The sequence below is a fragment of the Varanus komodoensis genome, unplaced genomic scaffold (genome assembly GCF_004798865.1).
Source record: "Varanus komodoensis strain SLA01 unplaced genomic scaffold, ASM479886v1 scaffold19, whole genome shotgun sequence".
Lineage (NCBI taxonomy): Eukaryota > Metazoa > Chordata > Lepidosauria > Squamata > Varanidae > Varanus > Varanus komodoensis.
This window is the reverse complement of record NW_025335550.1, coordinates 12,181,372-12,190,677: the sequence shown is the minus strand read 5'-3', so window position 1 is coordinate 12,190,677 and position 9,306 is coordinate 12,181,372. Positions and strand designations below refer to the sequence as shown.

At 68.1% G+C, this 9,306-nt stretch overlaps 1 protein-coding gene across 1 annotated transcript in view; it reads right to left on the bottom strand.

The window, feature by feature from the left end:
• Positions 1 to 2,621: 2,621 nt before the first annotated feature.
• UTP4 (UTP4 small subunit processome component) overlaps positions 2,622 to 9,306 on the bottom strand; it is a 7,172-nt gene continuing 487 nt past the window's right edge. Inside the window, exons 2-16 of the mRNA XM_044428105.1 lie at positions 9,007 to 9,198; positions 8,664 to 8,748; positions 8,130 to 8,219; positions 7,490 to 7,701; positions 6,943 to 7,114; positions 6,580 to 6,671; positions 6,350 to 6,446; positions 6,162 to 6,226; positions 5,548 to 5,670; positions 5,238 to 5,397; positions 4,940 to 5,046; positions 4,602 to 4,697; positions 3,948 to 4,133; positions 3,366 to 3,476; positions 2,622 to 2,738 (exon numbers count right to left, since the gene is read on the bottom strand). Of these exons, the coding sequence (XP_044284040.1) occupies positions 2,622 to 2,738; positions 3,366 to 3,476; positions 3,948 to 4,133; positions 4,602 to 4,697; positions 4,940 to 5,046; positions 5,238 to 5,397; positions 5,548 to 5,670; positions 6,162 to 6,226; positions 6,350 to 6,446; positions 6,580 to 6,671; positions 6,943 to 7,114; positions 7,490 to 7,701; positions 8,130 to 8,219; positions 8,664 to 8,748; positions 9,007 to 9,198 (1,905 nt within the window). The remainder of the gene's footprint in view (positions 2,739 to 3,365; positions 3,477 to 3,947; positions 4,134 to 4,601; positions 4,698 to 4,939; positions 5,047 to 5,237; positions 5,398 to 5,547; positions 5,671 to 6,161; positions 6,227 to 6,349; positions 6,447 to 6,579; positions 6,672 to 6,942; positions 7,115 to 7,489; positions 7,702 to 8,129; positions 8,220 to 8,663; positions 8,749 to 9,006; positions 9,199 to 9,306) is intronic.

Here is a 9,306-nt window from a genome sequence, read left to right as displayed (position 1 = left end):
CGCGCCCGCAGCTCCCGGGGCCGCTTCCCTGGAGATCAAGCCAGGTGCAAGCCAGCTGCGCCACGGGCCGCGCTCCCAGCATGCCCCGGTGCGGCCCTTGCTCCTGCCCGGGCCGGTGCGGGCAGCGTATTGTATCTCGTCTCTCGCCTTTCCCTTTGGAGCCGCCTTGCAGGGCCGTCCTGCTCGGGATGGCACCTTGCAAGTATTTGACTCGGGGCTGCAAAACTCCTGCCGCTGGAGATGCCCCTGACCCCAACTCCCATCATCCCTGGCCATGCTCTGCCCAGCCCTTCCTGGGCAATGCTCCCCTGCTGGAGAAAGGAGGGCTTCGGAGTCCTGCAGCTTGTGATCGGCCCACGCGCCCGGGGCAGAGCACTTGCTCCGGCTGCGAGCAGCCCTGGGTCCCCCCCAGGCAGCCCTTTCGGGCAGAGCCCAGCTGGAGAGCCTGGAGCGGCCAGCCAGGCAGGGAGAGCTGCTGCAGCTGCCAGCCAGAGTGCCAGCAACCCTGCGGGGCACACGGACCAGCCGTCCGCATTCCTGTGGACAATCCGGTTAGGCCCTTCAGACCCGCTGGCCTTCAGCTCTCAGAAGCCCCCAGTGAGCCCGCCCAATAGCTGGGGGTGATGGGAACTGAGGTCTCTGCCGGCTGTGGGGCACCGGAGCGCGAGATCGCCCTGAGGACTCTGTGGAGGAAGGGACCCGGCACCACGCAGACAGCCGTGCTTTGCTATTTCACCCGGCCAGCCGGGCATTGCAGCCTCTCTCACACCGCGAAGGCTCCTGGATTTATCCTGCAGGATGCACGGCTGTCCAAAGCTCTGCTGGAAAGCGCAGAGGGATGAGCCAAAGCAGCCACACCCAGCACTGCCCCTCCAGAGAGAGCTGCCCCAGGCGGCAGGGCTGCCGAGGGGAGCTGCCGCCCAGCCCACGGGAGAAGCCAGGCCTGGCCCAGCTCCGCCCCGGGCCACTTCTCCCGGAGGCTCAGTGGGAACGTGGCCTTCCTGCCATGCTTCGCACGAGGCGCCAGCCCTGGCCAGGCCGTGTCTCTTTCAGCTTCGGTCCCGCTCGCTTCTCCTCCTCGGGCCTGAGCAAGAGGAAGCCCAGATTAGAGGAGGATTTGGCGAGCTTACAGCGCAGGCCCAATAAGCCGGCCTCGGACGCAGGTTCCTAGCAGGTCGGGATGGACAGATTTGGCTCAGCGGCTGCCCCGAGCGCTCGGTGTTAATCGGACTGTCGGTTCCCACGGAGGGAGGGGAGCAGTCGCTAGCCTCCGGTGCCCCAGGTCCTGCTTGAGGCTGGGGCTTTGCCGCTGATCCTTGGGAGGAGAAAGGCTATTTTTAACAGGAGCTCCTGTAATCGGCACTGCGCCCGACCTCCCGAGGACGTCTCTGCTAGGAAAGAGGCTGTGATCGGCTCCCCTGCGGCCTCAGCGGTGCGAGGCCCGGAGAGGGTGCTGGTGGCCGGCACTCTTGGCTCCGGATGCCGCACGCAGCAACTCTGCAGCAGCGACTGCGAGAGGGGCGAGGCTCCCAGGAGTGGGGCGAGGGGCACGCAGAGGGAGGTCTCAGGCTCTGCCCCACCTCGGGCCAGATTTATTCAGGTCAATTACAGGGAGGGACACAGCCGGCCAAGGTGAATCTCTCCACACCTTCCCCACCCACTGTGGAACTTTCTTGCCGTCGCCCCGCTCTCCTCATTTTCAGCCATGCAAACCGCCTTTCCCGGGCCGGGGTAGTCCGTAGATTCCCATCATTCCCAGGCAGTAGGGCCAATCCTGGAAACCCAGGACCAACCCCCCCTCCACCCAGCCCGGAGGTGGAGGGAACAGCCTTCCCCGCTGAACTTCCTCTCCGGTCAGGCTGGAGCCGGTTTGTCCGGCTGGGCCGTCTTCATAGATCCCACCTGGGACTTGCACGCAGCAGAGCTGGCTGGGCTCCTGGGAAGGACCAGCCCGTGTGGTGCACCTGCTCTTGCACTCCCTCACGCCTGCTCGGCCCGTGCGGTGCCGCAAGACGGAGCCACGGCGAGCGGAAGTCCAAAGCTGCTCTCACCAGGCCTTGGGCAAACGCTCCCCTTCCACTGCAGCCTTCCCTGCGGCAAGGCCAGCCCACCGCGCAGCACTGCCGTGAGCATCCCGAGACCGGGTGTGCAAGGCCCTCTCGCCACTCAGAAGCACCACACGGATGCCAAGTATTTATTGTTGCAAGAGCCGAGGCATACAAAGGCACCGCCAGTCTTCGCCGCCGCTCTCTCTGCTCCCCAGGAAGCGGGCCATATCCTGTCGGCTGCCACCCATTCATACTGAGGGCGGCCGGCTCGGTCCGTGCCAGCTGGCACCGTGGAGGTTAATCCCAGACTGCGAGCAGAACTTCAGGCAGCTACCTCCAAGGTCAAAACCAGCGTCCGCAGCCCGATAAGGCCGGAGGAAGGGAGCGAGCACAAGGGCACGGTGGGAACAGGGTGGCCGTGGAAGCTGGCCACGTTCCCAGGAATGCCTGGGCCGCTCTTTCCACGCATCCGGAAGCAGGGAAGTGGAGCTTCTCCGAGCATTTTGCAGCCAGGAAGGCCGCGAAGGTAGCTCTTCGGTTTCTGTGTTCACAGAGGAGCCCAAACTGTTCTCTTTATGTGCCGAATTTCTTCTGGTAGACGGGCGGGGGCAGCTGGGCTTTGATGTCTGCCACAGGCCGCTCGACCACCACCAGGGAATTCTCATCCAAGAGGTCCACAAAGAGCAGGGGCTGCCCGGGAGGAGCGAACCAGAAGCAGAGTTAACGTAAGCGGGGGGGGGGGGGAGGCAGCAGCCGCCAATCCCAGGCTGTTCCCCACGAGGGGGCCCATCCCGGCCTGCCCCATGCCAGCGGAGGGAGGCGGTAGCTTGGCCGGGGGCAACACTCTGCTCCGGCCAGGTCCGAAAGACCAGCGGCCCCCGAGGTGCCAGGGCGCCTTCCACGCAAGGCCCCGGTGCGAGGCAGCTCACAGCCAGCCCTGGGTGCACCCGCAGCGCCTGCGAGGACGCACGAGGCCAGACGGAGGCGCTTGACCCCGACCTCCGTCTCAGGCAGACCCTGGGGGGCATGACGATCACGCCTGCCCCTGCTGCAGCAGCTCCTGTCCCCAACAGCGGGTGGCCAGGGGCAGATCTGTCCCCCTGGGGTTGCTGCGCCTGCCCAGACGAGGCTCCGCTGCCCTTCCAAACTGCCGCGCCACCGCCGCGAGGGCCTCAAACCCAGCCCACCCCTCTGCCTTTGGCCGCTCCCACGGCGGCCCCCCCGCTGCGAGAGGCTCCGCAGCCCAGCACATGCTCCAGATCAGCGCCCTCCCCCGGCCCCCCCCGCCCGAAGGGAGCTGCGCGGCCCCCCACCGACCTGGTACTTCTTGCAGATCTTGAAGGCGTGGCTGTGGCCTCGTCGGGCCGCCTTGGAGAGCTGCGCCAGGGAGAGCTGGTTGTGCAGGGAGGCCCCGTCCTCCGGCAAGGGCTGGGGAGGCGAGACGAGACGAGCGGGGGCTTTGTGGGGTGACTCCTGGGAGCACCCGCATGCCTGGGCAGAGCGTGGCTCCCACAACCCGGGGATGGAAGGAAGGAACACAGAGCCCAAGGCGCCTGAAGGCCGGCACCCTCCCTGCCTGCTTCCCACCCCCAGGGGGCATTTCTGCCTTTCTAATTGGGCAAAAGTGGCACCGATGCCTGGAAAAAATACCGATTGCTGTGTAGGGAAAGACGGCGGTCGGATCGGGGCCCCGGCAGACTGGATGTGCCTCGCAGTGCCGCAGCTCCTCACCCCTGGTCCCCCCCCCCAACTGTCAGCTGCTTCCTGGGCACTCAGGCCGGAAAGACCCGCCCCGTCCTTCGCCCTGAGCCCGCTCGGGGGCTCCCGGCAGGAACGGCGATCTCTGCCCAGCGCCGCCCCGACCCTCGCGGGGCGAGTGCCCCCCCACGCGCAGCTCACCAGGGACTTGTCCAGGATGCAGAACATGTGCGTGTCCTGCAGGAGGACGTGCGAGGCCTGGCCGGGGGGGAAGGCGATGTGGGTGATGGGGGTGTCCCGCTCCAGCCAGTCCTTGTGCAGCCCCAGCCGCTGCACCTTCCGGCTCCAGGCCGTGTACTCCTTGTCCGCAATGCTGAACTCGAAGACCTGGGGGGAGGCAGCCGGGGGGGGGTGCTGAAGCGGGGCTGCCCAGACAGGGCTCAGCCCCACGGGGCAGGTCGCTTCCTCAGAACTGACTGTCCTGAGACAGACAGACCAGAAGGACGACCAAAAAGGAGGGCGGATGACCCCCCCCATGACACCCCCCTCCCGCTGCTGCAGCACTGGATGCTGCCCCGGTGCCATCCTGGGCCTTCCATTATCCCCGCTATGCTGGGCACCCGGCTCCCAGCATCCCCAGCAGCAGGGCTGCTGAACAAGGACGCCTGTGCGTCCGGACAGGCCTCGGGGCGGCCGGCCACTCGCTCCCCCTTGCGCTGGGCGGAAGGCCTCCCTGCTGAGACTGTCCCTCCGGTGGGGAGACGGGAGCCAAAGGGCCAGCCGGGCAGCAAACACCGCCCCTCCCCTCCCCTCCCCCCCCCCCGGGGGCAAAGCACGGCAGCCGGGGGCTCCTACCTGCTGGTCCGAGTGGGCGATGACGAGGTTCCTGGTCAGCGGGTGGATGGCCAGGGCGGTCACGGGGCAGGGATAGGCCGGGACCGTGCAGTGCAGCTGGAGGAGGAGGGGGGGGAGGGAGGGAGGCGTGGGTGGGGGGCAGCCAGCCCCTCCCTGGCCCAGGCAGCCCTCCCCTGCCCGCTGCAGGTGCCCCGGGGGTGCCAGAGAAGCTCCGGGCTGGACCGGACGGGCCCCTCTGGCGCAGCTGGCGGACTCGCAGCCGCCCGCAAGGGATGGAAAGCGCCCCTTTGGGCCCGGCCGAGGAGGACCCCCGCGCGCCCCCAGCCCACCGGGCTCACCTGGGCCCCTTCCAGGCTGTAGACGTGGACGGCATGGTCCCCGCCAGCCGCGGCCAGCCACTTCCCGTCAGCGCTCACGGCCAGCAGGCGGGCCGCTTCCGTCGTCTCTGCGGGAGGAGAGGCACGGGAGGCCGTCGGAGGGAGCGGCACGGCGCAGGCACGTGCCCGGCTCTGGCAAGCCGCCCTGCGGTGAAGGCCAGGCACGGCTCCCTCCCCTCCCAGCCGCAGCCTGGTGCTCCCGGCCGAGGGGCCCCTGGATGGCCGGCGCTGGGCGAGGCGGGCAGGGTGCCGGCATTACCTGCGTTTGGGCGGAGGGTGTGCAGGTACTTGCAGGCCCCAGGTGGCAAGAGCTTCAGGACGTGGACACAGCCCTGGTCTGACGCCACGAAGAGCCTGGCAGCGTTTGTGGAGAAAAGGAGGCCGTGGGCTGCGCCGGCCAGCGCCGGGACCTTTGGCACCTGGGAGGAGAGAAGCGAGCTCAGGCCGGCCCCGTTCTCAGAGGCCGCCCTTGCCGCATCCTCCGCTCCCTCCTCCCAGGGAGCCCGGAGAAGCACTGCGGCTCCCCCGGCCAAGCGCCAGCCGGGCTGCCCACCCCCCTCACCCCTCACCTTCTTGATGGCCACGTGGTCACCCTCAAGCTGGACCCGGTGTAGGTAGAGCCTGGAGGCCGTGGAGTAGGCGACCCAGCTGCCACAGGGAGACACGCAGCTGCTGCTGATGTGCTCGGGGCCCTGGAGGCAGAGCCGGGGGAGGCAGGGCGTCAGCGCGGGCCGGCGGAGAAGACAGGGCCCACGCAGCGCTTCCTGCCCCCAAGGACCTGTGAGCTTGTCTCCGGAGGCTCCCCGGAGCCCCGCTGCTGCACACCTGTGGGACCTAAAGCAGCCACTAAGCCCCTCCGGTTGAGCAGGGGGCTGCCTGGCCGTCTGGGGCGAGAGCAAGCCGCCTGTCCTTGCGGGGGCATGTCCGTGAGGCACAGGGCCGCCCCAGTATCCTCCGTCCCTCTTGGCCAGGCTCCTCGGCGCTTCCGGGCAGCGCTTCCTCTCTGGGAGACTTTCCCAGCCCCGCCTGGAGATGCCGGAGAGCAAAGCAGAGGTCCGTGCATGCCTGGCAGGGCTCTACGCGGAGCCACGGCCCCCTCGCTACTCACACCCAGGGCCAGCCCTCCACGGCACCCCTTCGCCCTGTGACCCTGCCCAAGAACGAGCAGTCTGCGCTCCCTCACCTTGGCCTTGAGCTGGAGCAGGTGCTTCGGGGGGCAGGACACCGGGAGGACCTCACCAGCCGCCCCTGAAACGAGAAGGGGGGAGTCTGCATGCACGTGGGCAGGCACAGCAGAGCACGCCCCCGGGGGCCGCAACCTCGCCCGGCCGGCGCCCGAGCCTGACCTCCCCTGGCGGCGCTCGCCCTCACCTTTGGCGCTCGTGGCCCCGAGCCTCCAGAGCTCCAGGTGCCGCGGGTACTGGAACAGCAGCAGGCGGGCCTTCCTGGCGCAGGAGACGAGCCGCCTCTGCGAGGGGGAAGGAGCCGCGTCAGAGCCGCCCTGCGGCAGCCGGAGACGCCCTCACCCCCCGCGGGAAGGGGGGCACGCGCAGAGGGCGGAACCGGTGGGGAAACTGCCCCCCTGCCCCACAGCCGCTCACGTGAGGGAAGGCGACTCTGCGCAGCGCAGCCTCGTAGTTCTTGGACTCCACCTTCTCCATCAGCGGCCGGATCACGAGCTGCCCGTCCAGCCCTGGCGGAGGAAGAGCCGAGGGCGTCAAGCCGGGCCCCTTCCCAACAGGCCGCGGCGCCCCCTACTGGCAGCAAGCACACAAGGATGCTACCGGAGCCAGCTTTCGCCTGGCTAGCTCGGGCCATCGATTCTCTGGCGCCCCAGGCAGGGGAGCAGCCCTGCCCGTCACGGCCTGCCCGGTGCTTTTTGGGAAGAAACCGAGGGCCGCCCCGGGGAGCTTCCACATGCCGAGCAGGCACCCTCCCACCCAGGCAGCCCCTCCGCCCCACACCTCCGGAGATGAACGCCGTCGCCGTGTGTGCCACCGCCCGCACGTCGTGGGTGTGGTGCTGAAACGGCCTCGTCCGCATCCACTGGCGCTCGGTGCTGCCCAGCTTCACTGGCAGCCGCTGGAACTGGTGCACCGCCCCCTCGGACGTGCCCACCACGAGGCTGTCTTCCGCCTGCGAGGAGAGCCAGGTGAGCCGAAGGTCCACAGGGACCCTGTGCCGGACAACGCTTCCGCCTCCCCTGGCAACACCCGGATCACCGTGGAGAAAAGCACAGTTCTGGAGCTGCGGCCTCATTGCTACAATTAGATTAGTCTTCATTCCTTTGTCTTGAATGCTCGCCAGCCACGATTATTTTGGGAGAGGGAGTAAAGGTTAGCTTACATATTTCACCGATAAAGAAACGCGGGCCTGGCTTTGTGCTCGGGACCTTCTCGGCCGCCTCCTGTTACTGCACGCGAGAGACTCCCGCTTTCCATCCTGCTCGCCCGGCTCAGCACAAGGACCTCCCTCACCCGCGCCCCAGCCTGGCGCGCCACCGTCACTCACCTCAGACACGGCCACACAAAGCGCACCAGACTTGCTGACCGGGTGCTTCGACAGCAGCGTCCCCATCTCCGCGTCCCAGAACTGCACCTTCCCGGCAGAGTCCGCGCTGACCACGGTGCCGTCCGACAGGAAGGCCAGGCCCCACACCACGCACTTCTGGGTGTGGGCCCCGTGCAGGCGGCGCTCCACTAGAATCCGCTGGACGGCACGCCCTGCAACAGAGGCGCCGGCACACTCAGCCTCCGCTGCCGGCCGTCGTCCCACCAGGAGGACCTCTGCTGCTCTCGGGGGGGGGCAGGAAATCGCTGCTCAAATGCGGATGCCCCCCCTCGCAGGAATGCAACCGGCGGAGCCCGCCAGCCCCGCCACCCAAGTGAGGAAGAGAGGAGGAAAACTCCAGGGATGGGCGGCCTGGCTCCTGGCTGAGGCCCCAGAGCTCGGGCGAACGTGAAACTGGCATGTGAAAGCTCCTGCTGAAGGGATCGGGCCCCACTCGCTACAGAGGAGCCCACGTGGGCCGGGGCGGTGCATCCCCACTCAGCTGCAGTGCCACGGCCAGCCGGCCCCGCGATTAATCAGGCAGCTGCTGAGAATCAGGTCTGGGGCCTGTGGGAAAATCAGCACAGAGCCGCAGCCTCACCCGATTTGACATCGAAGATGTGGATGACGTCAATGGATCCAGCTGCGATCTTGCTCCCAGAAGGGTGCCACGAGAGGGACACGATCCGTTCTGTGGGACAGAAGAGGGTGAGAGGCTACGCTGCAAGGGTGGCCAAGCCCGCCCCCCCACCAGCTGCCCACCAGGGCAGGGAACCCTGCACAGGAGCCCAGAACCACCTCGGCGGCCCCTTCCAAATCAGACCAGTTTAGAAGCAAAAGAGCCAGAGAGGTCGCCCCCACGCCAGGGGTCAGGGTGGCCCAAAAGAGCAGCTCTAACTTGTGCCTGCTGGTAAGGGAGAGAAGCAGCACAGGGCGTGTGTGCCGGGGTTGTCTTCCCCATCCCACCTGGAGAGCCACCTCCACAGGCCAGGACAGGCACAAACTTCCTGCGCATCCTGAAGGCTGCCCAGCAGGCAACCAAGAGCCACACGACCCTCCACTGCCTTCCTGTCTCTACCCCGACAAGGAACAATTACCGCTGCGGGTCAGTTCTGTGCAGGCTTCCCCAACCCACCTTTCTGCCGGTCCAGTTGCCTCCCAAACTGGATTCTGTCAGGTAAGATGTGGAAAAGCTTAATGGAGCCATCCTCACAGCCGACCTGCAAGAGAAAGGAGCAGCAGCCAGTTCAGCCCCCGCCCCACCCCCGGTCTTTTGGGAAGGGGACAGGACGTGGCTGAGGGTCTCCAGCACGAAGCCCCAGTCGTTCTGGAGGGCAGGAGAAAACCCTCTGCGGAAGACAGGCACGCGAGGCCACCGGGGACAAGCCGCAGCTCGGGGGCATCCCGGGGTGGCGCGGACAGGACTTGGTCCACCGGCGGGCCCCGAGGCGCCCTTCCCCGCGGCCGGAGGGACTCACCGCCAGCTGCGCCCCGGGCGGGTCGGCCGCCATGCTCCAGATGGGCCCCCCGGAGGCGTCCAGCGAGCCCTTGACGCGCAGCTTCGCCAGGTCGTACTCGAAGATGTCCCCGCCGAGGCCCGCGCCGAAGAGCCGCTCGCCCGCCGCCCAGCACAGCGCCTCCGCCACCCGCGTCTCGTGGCCGGCGATGACCTGCGGAGAGGCCCGTCAGGGCGAGGGCGGCCGTCCCGCGTCCCGCGCCCCCCCGCCCCCCCCGGCCCGGCCCGGCCCCGCCCGCGCCCCCCGCTCCCCCCGGCCCCG